The 16,454-nt window shown below is 44.7% G+C and overlaps 2 protein-coding genes across 2 annotated transcripts; one reads left to right on the plus strand and one right to left on the minus strand.

The window, feature by feature from the left end:
• The first annotated feature begins 1,978 nt into the window (after nucleotides 1-1,978).
• Nucleotides 1,979-12,761, plus strand: LOC124657081 (glucose-6-phosphate isomerase 1, chloroplastic-like). The gene is made up of 21 exons (XM_047195695.1): nucleotides 1,979-2,060; nucleotides 2,156-2,349; nucleotides 3,846-3,950; nucleotides 5,128-5,199; nucleotides 5,289-5,336; nucleotides 6,643-6,780; nucleotides 8,058-8,245; nucleotides 8,434-8,974; nucleotides 9,444-9,566; nucleotides 9,688-9,786; nucleotides 9,874-9,957; nucleotides 10,617-10,760; nucleotides 10,847-10,912; nucleotides 11,002-11,070; nucleotides 11,154-11,261; nucleotides 11,377-11,429; nucleotides 11,507-11,645; nucleotides 11,740-11,896; nucleotides 12,017-12,095; nucleotides 12,198-12,264; nucleotides 12,354-12,761. The coding sequence occupies exons 1-21, from the start codon at nucleotides 1,979-1,981 to the stop codon at nucleotides 12,480-12,482; spliced, it is 2,685 nt and encodes an 894-aa protein (XP_047051651.1). The 3' UTR covers nucleotides 12,483-12,761.
• A 527-nt stretch (nucleotides 12,762-13,288) lies between these two features.
• Nucleotides 13,289-16,159, minus strand: LOC124654123. Its single transcript, XM_047193153.1, has 6 exons — nucleotides 15,774-16,159; nucleotides 15,007-15,097; nucleotides 14,660-14,811; nucleotides 14,422-14,449; nucleotides 14,218-14,326; nucleotides 13,289-13,675 (listed from the first exon to the last, which is right to left on the minus strand). The coding sequence occupies exons 1-6, from the start codon at nucleotides 16,026-16,028 to the stop codon at nucleotides 13,594-13,596; spliced, it is 717 nt and encodes a 238-aa protein (XP_047049109.1). The 5' UTR covers nucleotides 16,029-16,159; the 3' UTR covers nucleotides 13,289-13,593.
• Between the last annotated feature and the right edge of the window lie 295 nt (nucleotides 16,160-16,454).

A 16,454-nucleotide genomic window follows, 5' to 3' on the forward strand; every position in this document is an offset into this window, starting at 1 on the left:
AGGAGCTCCAAGACAATATATGTTTGATGCTTGTAATAATAAGTGAATGAGTTATGGACCCTGCTATGTTCTGTTGTACTACTATGAGGGATGTAATATTTGCGGAATGGTACTTCGTGAATGTTATATCAACAACTGGCATACTACAACATGCAGTGGTATGCAGGGTCACCACAATATCCTATGTGACAAGAAAGTCCCATAAAAAACTAAAATGTAAGCACAATATATAGGGTGGTAATTAGACCATCGATGCTCTATGGGGCATAATATTGGCTCACTAAAAGATAGCACATCCAACAAATAAGTGCCGCGGAGATGCTCATGCTACGATGTATGTGCGGGCATACAAGAAAGAATGAGATTAGAAACAAGGTGATCCGCGATAGGTTAGGGGTGTCACGATCAATGAGAAACTAGTCCAACGCCGACTAAGGTGGTTTGGGTATATCCAGCGGAGGCCTCCAGAAGCTCCAGTTAATAGTAGAATTCTGAAAAGTTTGTACTAGAGTAGAATGGCAGAGGGCAACCAAAGTTAAGTTGGACGGAGACGGTAAAAAGAGAGTCGAGGGATTAAAATGTACCTAAAGTATTAGTTCTTGATAGGACTGCATGGAAATCAGTGATCCGTGTGCTGGAATCTTAGTTTAGTATTTTTTTCTTCTTCTGAGATAGGTGTTTAAATTGTTCAGCAATGGCGGTCGCGGCGAAACTTTTCGTGGATGGAGGCACGGGTATCCAGGGTTTTCCCGAGAAGATGTATAAATAGGCAGATGATTTAGGTCGATGGGGTGCCTGGTGGGCCTAGACCCCCCTTGGCGCGGGCCAGGCCTAGGCCACGCCATGGGGTGGTTTGGACGCCCTGTGGCGCCTCTTCGACCCCCCTCTGGACTTCGTCTTCGTTTCGGTAAAATATTGACTTCAGCTTTTATTTCGTCCAATTCCGAGAATATTTCATGTATAACTTTTCTGAAATACAAAAAACATCAGAAAACAGGGAACTGACCCTGTGACATCTTGTTAATAGTTTAGTGCCGGAAATCATGTAAAAGTGCAACGAAGTGTAGACAAAACATATATGAATTGATGTAAAACAAGCATAAAATATTATAGATACATTTGAGACGTATCATGGACGTGCAGCCGAGCCGCCCCCCTTGTCCATCGCAAAACTCGCCGGTGGCGCGATCCCACCCTCGCCTCCATCCCTCTTTCTCCTTGCACGAGCAGAGGCTAGGGTTACATGGATGCGCAAGGATAGTAGACGGTGGGGTTGGGGACTTGGGGGAAAGTGCGTGGGAAATCACATGAATACGAGGGAACGGAGCCGCTCTCCTCTGTCGATCAGTCGCCGGCAGCGAGGTGGATCTCTCTGCCGTCACCTCCCTCTCCGCTGCCTCCCGCGGGTAGTTCCAAAATGCGGGGGGAGAGAAAAGCACTTGCAGGAGAATGGGCTGGGGACTGGGGTGGGGATTAGCTTCAGGATGCCTTGTTGGCTGGGACGCTGTGGAGCTCACGACCTCCATCAATCGAACGGCGCGTGAAGCGGACGATGGAAGTACGGGATCCTCTGCGGGGACTGCAGTGTTTTCCTTTTGTAGTCGCCACAAAAAGAAAGAAAGACAAGGACTCGCTCTCGTGAAATCTACGAAACGAGCTCAGAAAAACTTTGGAACCCACTGGGAAAAAAGGCTTTATATCTGGGCAGGCAAGAAAAGTCCACCCTGTTTAAGAAACAACCCGAAAAGCCCATCCTGTCCTATCGTGCTTTCAGATGTCAACCATCCACACCAAAAGCAAAAACTGGCCCAACACAAAGCCCAACACAGCGCCGACACCCCTAGCTCGCTGCCCACCGAATCGAGCGTCTCGACACGACAGTCACTTCACAGACACAGGCAGTGAGGCGGCGAGCTCCTCCAGAAACCTCGCCACCCTCAGTCTCGCCCGAGCACAACCCAACCTTGGAAGATCTCCGATGGCGCCCCACGCCTCCCACGCCGGCGCCGCGCTCGCGCGCCTCCCCCTCCGCCGCACCCCGAACTCCCTGCCAAAGCAAGGTACGCTTCCTTCCACTCCTCACTTCCGGATCCCGTGCGAAAATGCTAGGAGAGCTAAAACCCTAGTTCCGCTCAAGGTTTTGGCCGCGCCGGAGCCTCGCTGTCCCTCCGCGCGACCAAGGACTCGGACGGGTTCAGGCCTCTGGTCTCCGAGAAGCCCGAGTGGCCGGCACCAGCGAAGCGGGAGGGATTGGAGGTCTTCGGCCGGGAGGCGAGCAATGGGGAGGAAGACGGCCAGGTGCAGGGCGAACCGGCTCCCTGGAGCGTTCTCAACCAGCTCGGTGTTGAGGTGAGCGCCTGCGCCCGCTTACTTTGTTGTATTGCAGATTTGAAGCGAATGATTTATATGCAACGATTCTGTCTGAATCAAGGTTTCAGTGTCGAGATGAGCTAAATCTCATGGTGTGTTTGCTCAGCCTGTTGATTGGGGCTAATTGTTTCAGTATTCAGATGAGTGCTAAGCTATAGCTGATTTGCCCACATTTATAAGAAAGCAAGTCTCCATGACCATCTTTCGGCTATGGGGATAAATTTGCTGGAGTTTGATTTCTAGTTATTGAACCTGAAATTTAAGGTAATTGCAGTCGACTATGCTCAATCAACATATTTTCTGGAGCGCAGTTGCCTGGAATCGCCTTGATTTAAGGCAATTTTCAGCCCTTGATGCTCCTATGCTTAGAGGGAAGGGTTGTGTTATTGAACAATTGGATGGAGATGCAATGGTCTGAGTTGGTGACTAGAATTTAACAAAATTTCAGTCATATGTGCACTAGGATGCCCCCCCCCTAGTTATATGCATCAATACACATTTTTTTTCTCTTCCTAAAGTGAGTGCTTACAGAGGGATTGGTTTTCTTTACTCTTACTCCTATAAATGCGTGTCACTTCACCTTCTCCTCGTGCTGCATACTTGTGGCAGCATTACAAAATTATAGCAAAGCCTATATACACATAGAGTGACACCAATTGCTTTCTGTCCCCCAAATTCAGAAATTCAAATTATCCCATGTTTGTGTTTGTGGCTCTCTCACAAACAACAACTGATTCTGCCCTAGGTGAAGCTCAGCCTAGAGCTGAGACAAACGAAGCCAAGGTCATGTACTGCGTCAGCGCGGTTTGACAGCTTGAGATAATCTAATTTGTTGATCCGTAGCAGTTTGATGTCGTGCTGTATATATTGGTCAGTTTGGGAAGAAAAATAGGTGTAGTCACCAAAATTTGTTCACTTCAATTAGTTCATGCCAATGTTACAACTGAGTTCCCTGTGTATTTTTTTTTTATCACCAAACACATGCAACCAAAGAATATCTATTTGTGGAAGTGCATATATCCCTAAAGAGAGATCGTAAATTTGAAATAATTTCAAGATTCTTTTGCGAAAGAACAATGAGCTAATGCCAGCTTATATGTTTGATTCAGAACCTCTGCTGATTTGATTGCAACGTTTTGGCTTTGTACTTAGTTAATTACACTCAGCTACTTTCTGGATCTTATAGAAGGAAAATGTATTGGTCTTTTCAGTTCATACAGACTGCAATTCTTACAAATGAGATACAGTGATTGCTCAAATTTTGCGTCGCAAGAATGTTTTAGATTCACTAGGTCTGATCTTATTTTGGAAGTTGTCGCCTTAAAAGTTCATTCCCATTTAATCTCTCTCGAGGTTGATCTTGATGTCACAAATGCTATTATGTGCTATGTAAAGTTGTAAGCCTTCTTACTCCACCCACTGATTACAATAATGCATTTTAAAATGGCCTAACTATTTGAATTGTTGTTATGTAGTTGGATTCTGACAGTTCATATACTGCTCTAGTCTATGGGTCATCTGCCCTTGTTGCTATTTGGATGTCATCAATAGTGGTTTCTGCACTTGATTCAGTCCCAGTGGTACGTCTCTCTTTCTATTTCTCTCACTCTTCTTTGGTTCGTCTCTTGTCCCAGTGTATGCAATGTAGATTTTAGTTCACTTCAGCATGAAATACAAAGGGATATTCTTGCAATAGAACCATTTAGATTATTTTAGTTTATTTAGCTTGAAATGGCGGGCAGTGAAAACTTTCTGTTTATACCAGATTTTTCTACCAATGGGAAGAAACTGGTTTGACATTAATGAAACAGCTACCTTGTCATACTCAACAGTCTCACCAGCTTGAGAATACTTTATAAGTAAGGGGGATAGGTCTTGGCCTCTTGGGTGACCAAGACTTAATTAAATCTTATCGATTTGTAGATCCCTCGTATTTAGCGCATTGTACTTAGACATGATTTCTTGCAACGATTGGGCTTGTTTTTTTTAGTTGTTGGGCTTCAAATAAGAGATTAGGCCTTACTATTGTGCATGTGTAATTGCACATCTATGGGCACTTTAGTTCGGTAGTATTTTGCAATTACAAAATACCAAAATACATAGTAATATACAAATTGCATAATAATGTGTAATTGCACATGTTAATATTCATATACGATTATGCGGAGCCGCGGAGGTTTCAACTTTGACTACCATTCATGTTGACTGCAATTAACATACTATTTTATTTGTACAATAGCATACTACTGTGCTACAATTGCAAACGACTGCCTCTGTTCCAAATTAACTGACGCAGCTTTGGTCAGATTTGGTCTAGATACCATTTTAGTGTGTACGTTCTCTCATTTTGGAAAAAGCCGTGTTGCTCAATTGCATACTATTTAATGTGCAATTGCAGATGGAGGATTCATCTGCAATTGCGTGATCTTTTCTTTGCAAAAAGAAAATCCCAACAAGAAACAAGCCAATACAAAGCTCAACAGAAATACCAAAAGCCCAACAAAAATGTATACCAAGGCAACATCAAGCCTATAACTTAAAAACTAAGTGGACACACCAACAGTCCGAACCAAACAGGAAAATGCAAAGACAATCGACCAAAAATCTCAGCCCAACGAACAAATCGATTTGACGGGATCGACCAAGCGCCATCTAAGTTCTGGGTTAGCTGAGAATTAGCAAAAGCCTTAGAAATACTGTACTGAATGCATATGGAATTTTGTGAGTCTCACAATATTTCATGACTTTGCATGGCAGGTTCCTCAGGTGATGGAAGTTGTTGGCCTTGGCTTCACTGTCTGGTTCACCTCACGATATCTGATATTTAAGGTGATTATTTATACTCCCTTTGAAATATAAACTTTTTGATACCAGTGTCAGGCTGTCAGCCATTGATATTTCTACTGTTTGTAATGCAGGAGAACAGGGACGAGTTGATCACCAGAATTGGCTCCATCAAGAAGCAGGTACTTGGGTCACGTGACGACTGAGCAGATTTTCAGCTCTCCGTTGACCAAGCGGTTCCAGTGGAAAAATGTTGCACTGAATCACTGATGGTGATTGTGAAAATATAATCATGTGCCGTTGCTGCTTTCAGTTGTCGACAAAAAAATGCTCTGAATAATAAATTAGTATTTCGTCTTGACCTTTCCTTCAGGCTCTAGCTTTCCTTTCCTTCAGATGTGCCATAAGGTGGTTGCTTCTCCGCTAAAAATTAATGATAGGGGCTGCGCATGCTGCGTTGCCCAACATCAGGTGGCTGCGTTCTGTCACTGTCAAAGGTTTACAATGGCAATCAGAGTTCTAAACAAAGCCTATATTCCTCTAACCCGACTTCTGTGTGTGTGTGTGGCCTATGTTGGTTGGTGTTTTCTGTTTTGTATTGAAGCCAGGCTGGTTGGTGTTGAAAAATGAGAATTGCCGCCCTTCACCAACCAATTAGGCTCTCCTCAGTTTCTTGTTTGAGGAAGTATTTTTTGTTTGAGAATTTAATTTTTTAGTTCTTTTCCTTTTACTTCACATACCAAAAGCTACTCAATAGACAAGTACTCTCACAGCCAAAATTTCCCTTTCTTGCCCTTGCTGACTGAAATGTGAACAGTAAATTTGGTTTCCTGGTAATTCTAGAGCTATAGCGGTTTCGTCGATTCATCAAATAGTTGATCTAGTGTTTTTTACTTCTGAAGATCTAGGAAGATATGCTCAACTGAGCAGCCCAAAACTCATGTGCTCAGAGTCAAGCATTTGGAGTACCGAAGCGATCAGTTGCCTTTTAGCTCATCTGACCAAGAAGGGGGCAGTCGCTTTCCTGAAAGGCCAAAAACTAAACGTTTAGTTGGCCTTTTAGCCTATCACAGTCGGAAGGAGGCAATCGCTTTCCTATACGGCCATTAGAGCTGAGCATAGGGCAGTGATTGATTGGGGGTTTTTGCCCTGTGGCCTGTTGGCGGCGAGGGGTATGGCCATTAGAGATGCGACCGGGCAGGAAGGCAGCAGAGGTTTGTTATGGTTTATCAATTGACACTTGACAAGCGCATGAATAACAACATGTGAACTCCTGTCGAGCGCTACCAGGTGTCCCCAAACCATCTAAAAAAGCTCATCCACAGCCGCTCTCGCTAGCAGACTTGACGCCATCGCACACCACCTCCACGTCGAAGCCAATGATAGACACAAAATGCGGCGCCTCCACGCCACGACACACTCCATGCTGGGTTGCAACAGCCGCCTTCACCTCTACCCCCACCTATGGCAGAACCTGCATCGTCGTAGCCCAAGCTCGAGCTCGACGAGGACGACATGGCGGAGTTCGTGGAGCTCGATAGACAGTTCATGGCCGACACTGAAAGCGCGGCGACGAAGCTGGAGGAGGAGGATGGGGCGAGGAGTAGAAAACTGGACGACATGCTCGTACGAGACAGAGCGACCGCTTAGGTATGCTGCCCGTGCCCGAGAGGAGGCCAACGAGGCCAGATGGCATCGCGTCGCCTAGATATCCGTCGAGCGGGCACCAACGAAGGATGTTGCTCGCCTCCTTGTGATGGCCGATCGACAAAGGCTCCCTGAGCTCAATGCTCAGAGCCTCGTCGAGGCTGCTGCCCAGCGTGGGTTGTCTAGAACGAGGATTGTCGTTAGTGGCGGGCGCCGCTGAAGGGCTAATGTTGTAGGCAAGCTTCGATGACATCAACGACAATGCTGCACCGCTAGATGAGTGAAGCAAGGGCGGTGAGATCGACGCGGGGCGGGCGTAGCAGGCCAGCCAAGGGAAGAACGGCGGCGAGGCTTACCTATCTTGCGCATGCGCAACGGCGACTAGGCTAGTTTTAATTTGAATTTAGCCATTTTCATTCTTTTTGTTAAAATATAATGAAATTTGAATGAAAATTTAATTTATGCTGAATTTAAGTTTTTCAAATGCTTTTTCGAGGGACGTGTGTAACAACAAATGCGTCCGAAACGCGGCACCACGTGCCAGCATCCCCATCGTTCGATCCGACGCTTTAGTCGAACATTATTTAGAGGATACGACTGAAAATGCTCTAAACTGTCTCCCGTACGTATTAAAATTTCTCTTTATAGTTATGTAAAAAAAATCTCTTTATAGTGAAAATTAGAGAAGTTTGATCGGGTTTGAAAGCTTTGTCTATGTACCAAAGGCATTACACACAGTTCTAGAACGGCCACCAAAGTTGATCCGCATGTAGCCAAATACACAGCGAGTAAAAAAGTTCTCTATAGGGTCGCCATCCAAGTGTCACATACTAACAAAATTTTCTTTCTTTAAATAACACAGTACAAACGTAGACGTTCACATACACGTGCATACACTCATGTCTATGCACACACATACATACTCTACCTCTATGAGCACCTTCAGGCTGGTGGATTGGATTTTAAAATTGACGAAGTTACCATAAACACCTCACTGTCGACGGAAATATTGTCTCCTACTGGATGAATATTTCGCTTTTATAAAACACACAGATGTTAAATCTGAAACTTAAATTGTGGTGAACTGACAATTACCCTGCTAACCACCCAACCTCACGGTTCGTTGTGACAACAAAATTTCCTGAAACGCAGCACGGAGATGCAGAACCAAATCGGAGAAAAAAACACGCTAGCAAAATTTCGAATAGTCATTTTTGTTTTTGCACGGACGTGAACACGCACGCAAATATCGTCAGCTCTCCGTGTGTCCCCTCCTGTTCCCCTCACGCAAAGATCGCCTGTCACCTCTCAGCCTCTCGCCGTCGGTCTCCGCCGTTCAGATCTTTCCGCCCCCGGCCGCCGGCGACAGCGCCTCTCACACGTGCGACTCCCCGCCGTGCCGCCGCGAGCGCAGGAACGGCCGCGTCCACCCGCCAGGACGCTGGCCTGTGGGGCCGCGCTGACGTGGTTGTCTTCGTCTTCCTCCACAACCCCAACCCAACAAATAAAGCCAAGCCCAGCGCGGCCGAGGCCACCAACTCCCACCTCGTGGACTCCTCCCAAAACTAAACCCTCGCTCTCACCCCCAACTTGGATGCGCCCGTGACCACACCGACCCGCCGCCGCCGCCAGCCCACCGCGACCTCCGCCGCCGATGGCGTCAATCTCCGGCGCGGCGGCGCCGCCCTCTTCCTCCCCCTGCCGCCTCCGTCTCCGGCGGCAGCTCCTCCTGCGCCCGTCCCACCTCCGCCTCCGCGCGCCCCACTCCATCGCCTCCTCCCCCCACTCCTCCTCCTCCTCCTCCTCCCACGCCCCGGCCCCGCCGCTCGCATCCAAGCAGCCCGCGCACGCGGTCGAGAAGGACCCGATCAAGCTCTGGGACCGCTACGTGGACTGGCTCTACCAGCACAAGGAGCTCGGCCTCTTCGTCGACGTCAGCCGCATGGCCTTCACCGCCGAGTTCCTCCACCGGATGGAGCCGCTCCTGCAGCGGGCCTTCGTCGCCATGGGGGAGCTCGAGAAGGGCGCCATCGCCAACCCCGACGAGGGCCGCATGGTCGGCCACTACTGGCTCCGCGACCCCGGGCTCGCGCCCAACTCCTTCCTCCGCACCAAGATCGAGAACACCGTCGACCACATCCTCGCATTCTCGCAGGACGTCGTATCGGGCAAGGTCAGCTCATTTCCCAGACAAAATTATTGCTAGTACCTCAAAGGAGTCCTTCAATAGATTGGATAAAAATATCTGGGGTTTGTAATGCAACAGTGTCACTTCATCTGTAATTGTAGCTATGCAATGATAAAAGCTTAATTTGGGGGTTGACTTGTCGAAATGCATTTGCTTATAGTCAGTCAGAAAAACTGTGGTAGTAGTTAGCTTTAGTTGTCTAAAAATAAAACACCTGGAACCATTAGTGGATGCCATCACGAGGAAGGTTAGAGCAATATGTAACCATGCTCTAGCATAGTAATACACACACCACACACACACACGCTCAGACACACGGTTGGGTGATTAACATGAATGGATGCTAGAGAATGTGCATTGCACAAAGATAGATGCGGATTATGTGTAGCTTATTCAGGCTTTTCGTATCTTCATTTGGCAAGCTCTTATAAGCCAGTTTTGCCATGAAATGCAGATTAAACCTCCGTCATCTCAGGCTGGTCGTTTTACCCAAATACTCTCTATAGGAATTGGAGGATCATCTTTGGGGCCTCAGTTTGTTTCTGAGGCGCTTGCGCCCGATAACCCCCCGTTGAAGGTATTGTCCCAAGTTCTCCAATCTGTGCAATGTGGTTTCGTTGCACCTGTCCATTCTGTCGGTGCCTTTCATGCAGCTAGCTTTTATAAGCTTTACATCTAATTATTCTGCTTGATGCCAGATACGATTTATTGACAATACCGATCCTGCTGGAATCGATCATCAAATTGCTCAACTAGGGGCAGAACTTGCATCTACTCTTGTAATTGTAATCTCAAAGGTACAGATGGTTTTCTGTTGGTATGCCTCTCCTTTCCCACTTGCTAGTAGATACGTGTTCGCATAACATGTTTGTGTGTACTTACAGAGTGGTGGTACACCTGAAACACGGAATGGTCTACTAGAAGTACAAAAGGCCTTCAGAGATGCTGGATTGGAATTCTCGAAACAGGTTTTGACCTAAGGTTCTTTTTTTTTCTTGCAAGTTATTTATAAATTGAAATAGCAAATGTTTGGACAACATGTAACTACAACCAGTTAGTGTTACTCTGGACACTTAATTTACTATAGATACTGATGTAACCATACTATGAGGGAGACTTGTCTCATGTTTAATCTACAAACTAGTGAGATAATTTGTATCAACTGGATTATACATCCATAGAGTTTTGTGTTCATTGTTGTTGCTCAGTAACAAATCATTTGTCTTGATAATCCAGTTCTTGATAATCCAGTTCAGAGATGCTGGACTGGAATTCTCGAAACAGGTTTTGACCTAAGGTTCTTTTTTTTCTTGCAAGTTATTTATAAATTGAAATGGAAAATGTCTGGACAACATGTAACTACAACCAGTTAGGGAGACTTGTCTCATCTTTCATCTAAAAACTAGTGAGATAATTTGTATGAACTGGATTATGCATCGGTAGAGTTTTGTGTTCATTGTTGTTGCTCAGTAACAAAACATTTGTCTTGATAATCCAGTTTATTGTTTTGCAAAAATGTTGTGGCAATCGATTTCTGGTTTATAAAAAACTGTATGATTATCCTATGCACAGTTTCCGCACTGATTTAGAACAAGTTCACTATGTGATGACACAAACTATTTTGCAGGGTGTTGCAATTACTCAAGAAAATTCTTTATTAGATAACACTGCCAGAATAGAGGGGTGGTTAGATCGTTTTCCTATGTTTGATTGGGTTGGTGGTAGAACATCAGAATTGTCAGCTGTGGGGTTACTTCCAGCTGCATTGCAGGTTAGTGTCTTCTATTTTCCTGCTGTTATAAGTGGACTTCTAGGAACTTCCAGATTAACATGAGGGTGTGTTTTGCCACTTACCAGGGTATCGATGTCAAGGAAATGCTTATTGGTGCAGCACTAATGGATGAAGAGACCAGGAACACTGTGGTATGGTATTTTAGATGTATAGCCTATCTGCTCTGGTAATATAATTTGACCATGGAGTATGTCTAAAATGTTGTTTTGCACTTATCCAGGTTAAGGAAAATCCAGCAGCATTACTTGCATTATCTTGGTATTGGGCTACAGAAGGAGTAGGCAATAAGGTTCGCAGCTTCATGGGTTACGACTTCAGTTCAGGTTTCTGATTTGAGTTTTTTGCTTACCAGTCATTTTACTCCTTTTCCAGGATATGGTTGTACTTCCGTACAAGGACAGTCTGCTACTTTTGAGTAGATATTTGCAACAACTTGTCATGGAATCTCTTGGGAAAGAGTTTGACCTTGATGGCAATCGGGTATGTGTTCCATCTTCTCTACCCCTAGCACCTTATGTTCTGTAACTATAGTACTAGCTCCAGAATTGTGTGTTCAGTAGTGTGCTTTGTTAAGTGTAGAAAATTTTATTGGCAGGTTAATCAAGGGCTAACTGTATATGGTAACAAAGGAAGCACAGACCAGCATGCGTAAGTTCGTGCTAACTTTTTCTGTACTACTTACTGTTGTTAAGGTGCATCGCTTAATGAACAGTCCGTGGTTGCAGCTACATTCAACAGCTGAGAGAAGGGGTGCACAACTTCTTCGTTACTTTTATCGAGGTTTTGCGTGACAGGCCTCCCGGTCATGATTGGGAGCTTGAACCTGGAGTTACATGTGGTGATTACTTGTTTGGGATGTTGCAGGTTTGTCTTCAAAGTTCAGACTTTAAGAGATAGACTCATGTTAATTTGTGCACCAGTATGGTGATTGGTGACAGCGGAAACTGTATACTTGCAGGGTACACGTGCTGCTCTTTATTCTAATGACCGGGAGTCCATCTCCGTTACCGTGCAAGAAGTAACTCCCAGAGCTGTTGGAGCACTGGTGGCACTCTATGAACGTGCAGTTGGGATTTATGCTTCTCTAGTTAACATCAATGCCTATCATCAGCCTGGTACTCCTCAAGATGCACTACTTTGCTCAGTCTCCTTAACTTACTATTGTTATCCTTATGACCATATATGGTCTATACAATCGTTATCCTTATGATCATATATGTTCTATACGTATACAGGTGTTGAGGCAGGAAAAAAGGCAGCAGGAGAGGTATTGGCACTTCAGAAGAGGGTGCTGACTGTCATGAATGAAGCCAGGCATGAATCTCTTACTAACCCCTCGTTGATTGATCAAATGAGTGTTCTCTTCGCAGTTACTTAGATACCGTTGGTTATATATGTTTGCTTGTTCTCTTTCAGCTGCAAAGACCCTGCTGAACCATTGACTCTGGAACAAATCGCAGATCGCTGTCATTGCCCAGAAGATGTAATCTTCACCTTCGCCTTAACATGCTTTCTGTTTTCGCTCTATTTTGTGTTTCTGATTTCTTAACTTGTGCATTATGCTTGAACCAGATTGAGATGATATACAAAATTATTCAGCACATGGCAGCAAATGATAGAGCGCTTATAGCAGAAGGCAGCTGTGGTTCTCCTCGAAGCGTCAAGGTTTATCTTGGCGAATGCAATGTAGACGACCTATGATTGCCTTCTAGATCTTCAGGTTTGGATTTGTGTAAAATAGGGTGGTCTCCTGAAATAAAAGGAACAGCACCAATGGCTGGGCCATGCATGTTCCAGATGTGCCATTAGTTTCTTATTTGGTTGTGATGACACGGTTGACGTGACCTTGTACTTTAGGGTACAGTTTTTTTTTTTCTCTTTTTGAAGTGCTACCAAATTACAAAACAAAGGACGGATACCCTGCACACGTTACTTCGTTTAAACTTATCTTTGTCATCAATGTATTCTGTTTAATCTCCATTCAGACACAATTGTTTGCAATCAGTCGACTTTTTATTTGAAATGCAATCAGTTTACCGAAAATACGTTAGTGAACCTGGGAGATAGCGCACCCTATATTTTTTTAAAAAAATAGTAATTCAGAAAAAGGTCAAAAAAATTCAAATCTTCTTGGGAATTAAAGATGATCATGCATTGTACTAGTATAAAGATTCACCATGGAATAACTTCTCTTGTTTCTTGGGTGAAAAAAACAGACTTGAAGGTCCTATATTAAAGTACTATTCAAGTTATATTCGTCATAGATTTTTTTTTACCTGAAGTCAATGTGAATCGTTTCTTGGCCAAACAATTTTATACGAGTACAATACTAGATTATCTTTGATTCCCAAAAGGATTCGAATTTTTGGAGTATATGGGGTGCGTCTGCACCTGAGAGCACAAAGTGCGGGTCAATCAGTTTACTTCTTATTCTGGCGTGGAGGTATAATATTCAAACGAGTGGCTGTCTTTTGTGTACAAAGGCAGATCTTAACAGAGTTTATTCCGGCATCAACGCAAGTTATTGAAATGAATGTCATATATACATTTTTCGTGTACAAAGAGTCTAACTGCTGCTTCACACAACCAAATGAATGGCCTATTTACATCACCAATGTGATTTATTCAAATGGGCTTCCAAGCCTCCTGCAAACCTGAATGCTAAATTGCAATTCTTCAAGCATCATAGATCTAACCGCTAGACCCCCAATCCTCCCATCAACAGTATTACTACTCGATTCCCAAGCAATGTGGTGAACCAACCTAAATAACTAGAGGCACACCAGTAACAACAGTGTTCACCACCGATTATTCACAGTAACTTGGCTACCACGCGCCAGGACATCCGAACGGCTGTACTTGCTACCTTAAGAATTGCTTGATTATTGTAGATCCTGTCACCATGAAAAATGTGGACTACAGTCAGATTACAAAATGAAATAACACAGGGAATAAATTACTCCTATCTAATGCAACTTTTAAGAGCAGCGTATGACTGTCCCTTATCCTGACAGGTTTCATGCCTGATTGATGCCCCAGATCATGGCAACCTTACATAGGCCAGGACCAGTCTAAATTTCTTGACTACGTTGGAACTTAGAAGTGATCAATCATGGGGCTAACACATATTCCATATTTGCTCACAAGGTTAACTAGTATTGAAGAACAGTAGAGCATAAACTATCTTTAGGAAGCTTTCGAAGTTTGCAGCAGTACTCTAACCCACTAGATAGGAGAGTTTACACAATAGATGACCAAGATGGACATTGGCAGTACTTTTGACTGCTTATGCGGTTTGTGAAACGAAATTAGCTGCCGAGGGTTGGATAGAAAACTAATTTGCAACATCTCAGGAAACTCAAGCTTAGTAAACAAGCTATGCATGTTGTTTCAGTATTTCTTGAAATTTCATGTCCAAGCTCAGTGGAAAACTTACCCAACAGCTGTGGCACCCCATGAAGCTACATTATAAGCGACTTTTGTCCCATCCCATGCCTTCCGAAGTTTGCCTTTTCTCTTCTCAGCTGAAAATGTCTTCTTAAGGGCTGGCAGAAGAATGGTCAGGAAGTTCAGCATGAAAACATTCATTTAACATGATTTGAGCAATCTTTCTCATGAACAAGGAAATACGAGAGGGAACCTTTTTGAAGTCGATCAGGAGACAATTCCTGTAGAACATGAATTTTTTGATGGATCAGATATAGCACCTCATACATTAAGAGACACGACAGAACAGGATATTATAGAGAAGAGCAGAAGAACTACGGTGACTTTGGCATCTCTTATAAAGATGTGAACAGCTTAAGAGAACAGGAACTTAAGTGCCAAGGTGATGGGTAAAATTACAGACTGGAGTGAAAATAGTAAGACATTGCTACCTTGGTTTTTTTAAGTGTCAGTAAGTATGTGGCTACAAAAAAAGCTATCCCTTCAGCTGCATCCTCTGGTTTAACAAGAACATATCCATTGTCGTCATCATCTTCCCACACATCTACCGCCTTTATCATATCCCATGACATATCCATTTCAGCTGTGGCAAAGAACACTGAATGAATTGTAGAAAATTGCATCTCTATTTCGAGAAGAATTAAATAAAAAGGGATATGAAGCACAGCATAGAAGACAACTGATAGTTCATATCCATTGGATGAGTTATCTTAGCTGCCATATATTTAGATAGATTGTGCAGTACCAGCAGTAATAAGCGCATTCAGTAGAGACATACCTGCACCATTTTGACATACGGACTTTTGAATTTCCTCGAATTCTTGAAGAAACCCAGGTGATTCAAACCTAGATTTAACAAGTTCAAACATCTGCAAGGTGAAAGCAAGTCGTTCAGCACATTTGGACAGCTTCCTTGTAAAATGAATTAATATGAAATCTGTCTATGCTCCCTGCCCTATTGCTCGAAAAAGAAAACACACCAGGTGACATGAAATTGTCCTGCACGCATTCTAAATGTGAAATTGGGAATAAAATGTACACCTAGAAAAATATTGCACCTCCTATTCTGATCCTAGTACCCTGTTAATAGTGGTCCCTTTGCTAGTTATAAATACTTAGCCCGAAGGTGGGAATACAAGGTGTCTAGCCTAAATTATCACATTCTATTGTTCCCGCATCTTCGACGCCGATATGGTTATATTAGAGAACCTACACACTGCATTTGATCCTGCTTCTAATAAAAGTGCATTTTCCAAGTACTGAGTCCAGATATTCAGGTTCCTCGCCAGCCACGACAAGGACGAACCAGAGACAAATATAAGAACAACATATGAAAGCAAAGTTTAACTAGTTCCGGAAACAGGGTACCCAACTCAGATCTAGATGGCTAACCGACCAACTTAGTTCTAATTTACGCATACAAACCTGAAACAACGAGAATCTAATTGAACTACCGCGCTGTGTCGACAGTTAGCACGCTATTTAGTGCAATTAATGCCTGAATAGTCTGGACTCTCGACGTCCCAAACCTCGCCGCATCCGTACCTGGTCGGTCGCGTGGTCGGAGTCGCTGGCCAGCGACGCCGCGGAGTCGCCGTCGTCGCTGTCCCCGTACTCCGAGGCCTCGGTGTCCGCGGCCACCTCGGAGAGAGAGGCGCCGAGATCGGCGTCGCCCAGCCCGTCGAGCGTCCGCCGGAGCTCCTGCAGGAGCGACTCCAGCCTCTGCCTCCGCAGCCTGACCTTCGGCGACCGCCGCGGGGGCGGCGCCGCCGCCGGCGAGGAGGTGGAGGGCGGGTCCATCGGGAGGGAGGAAACCCTGTTGTCGCCGGAGGAGGCGACGCCGGGGTGGAACTAGCGCCTGTACCGTGTACTAGTTGCCTTGTGCATCGAGGCGTGTGTCTCCCGTGTGATTGATGGTAACTGGAAGGTGTTTTTGCTGCTTTGGTTTCGTTTCTGATTGTGTTTTCGTGTAGGGAAAAAAAAGGATAGGAAAAACGTGTCGCGTCTGCGGACGCACGGGGTGGGTTTGCGTTGCGTGACTGCTAAGTGGGCCGAGGCTTAGACCCCACCTGTCAGTAAGCCGTACCAGCATGAAAAAGTTAAAATAGGAGTAACTGTGTAGATGGTAAAATAGTAGGTCTTGGACCATCCACTATGTATATGCCCAAAGCGATTCAAAGGTGCCTAGGAGCCGGTTCGATACATAGCAGACAACCAATTCATTGT

The sequence above is a fragment of the Lolium rigidum genome, chromosome 5, assembly GCF_022539505.1.
Source record: "Lolium rigidum isolate FL_2022 chromosome 5, APGP_CSIRO_Lrig_0.1, whole genome shotgun sequence".
NCBI classification, from domain to species: domain Eukaryota; kingdom Viridiplantae; phylum Streptophyta; class Magnoliopsida; order Poales; family Poaceae; genus Lolium; species Lolium rigidum.

Bases quoted from the DNA above. Each gene is read 5' to 3' on its own strand.
- LOC124657081 (XM_047195695.1), top strand. From the start codon at position 1,979: ATGGCGCCCCACGCCTCCCACGCCGGCGCCGCGCTCGCGCGCCTCCCC. The intron at 5,337-6,642 runs GTACTTGGGTCA...GCATCGTCGTAG, and splicing joins TTGGCTCCATCAAGAAGCAG to CCCAAGCTCGAGCTCGACGA. The intron at 9,567-9,687 runs GTATTGTCCCAA...GCTTGATGCCAG, and splicing joins CCGATAACCCCCCGTTGAAG to ATACGATTTATTGACAATAC.
- LOC124654123 (XM_047193153.1), bottom strand. From the start codon at position 16,028: ATGGACCCGCCCTCCACCTCCTCGCCGGCGGCGGCGCCGCCCCCGCGG. The intron at 15,098-15,773 runs GTACGGATGCGG...TTCACCTTGCAG, and splicing joins CCGACCACGCGACCGACCAG to ATGTTTGAACTTGTTAAATC. The intron at 14,327-14,421 runs GTTCCCTCTCGT...TTCTTCTGCCAG, and splicing joins TCCTGATCGACTTCAAAAAG to CCCTTAAGAAGACATTTTCA.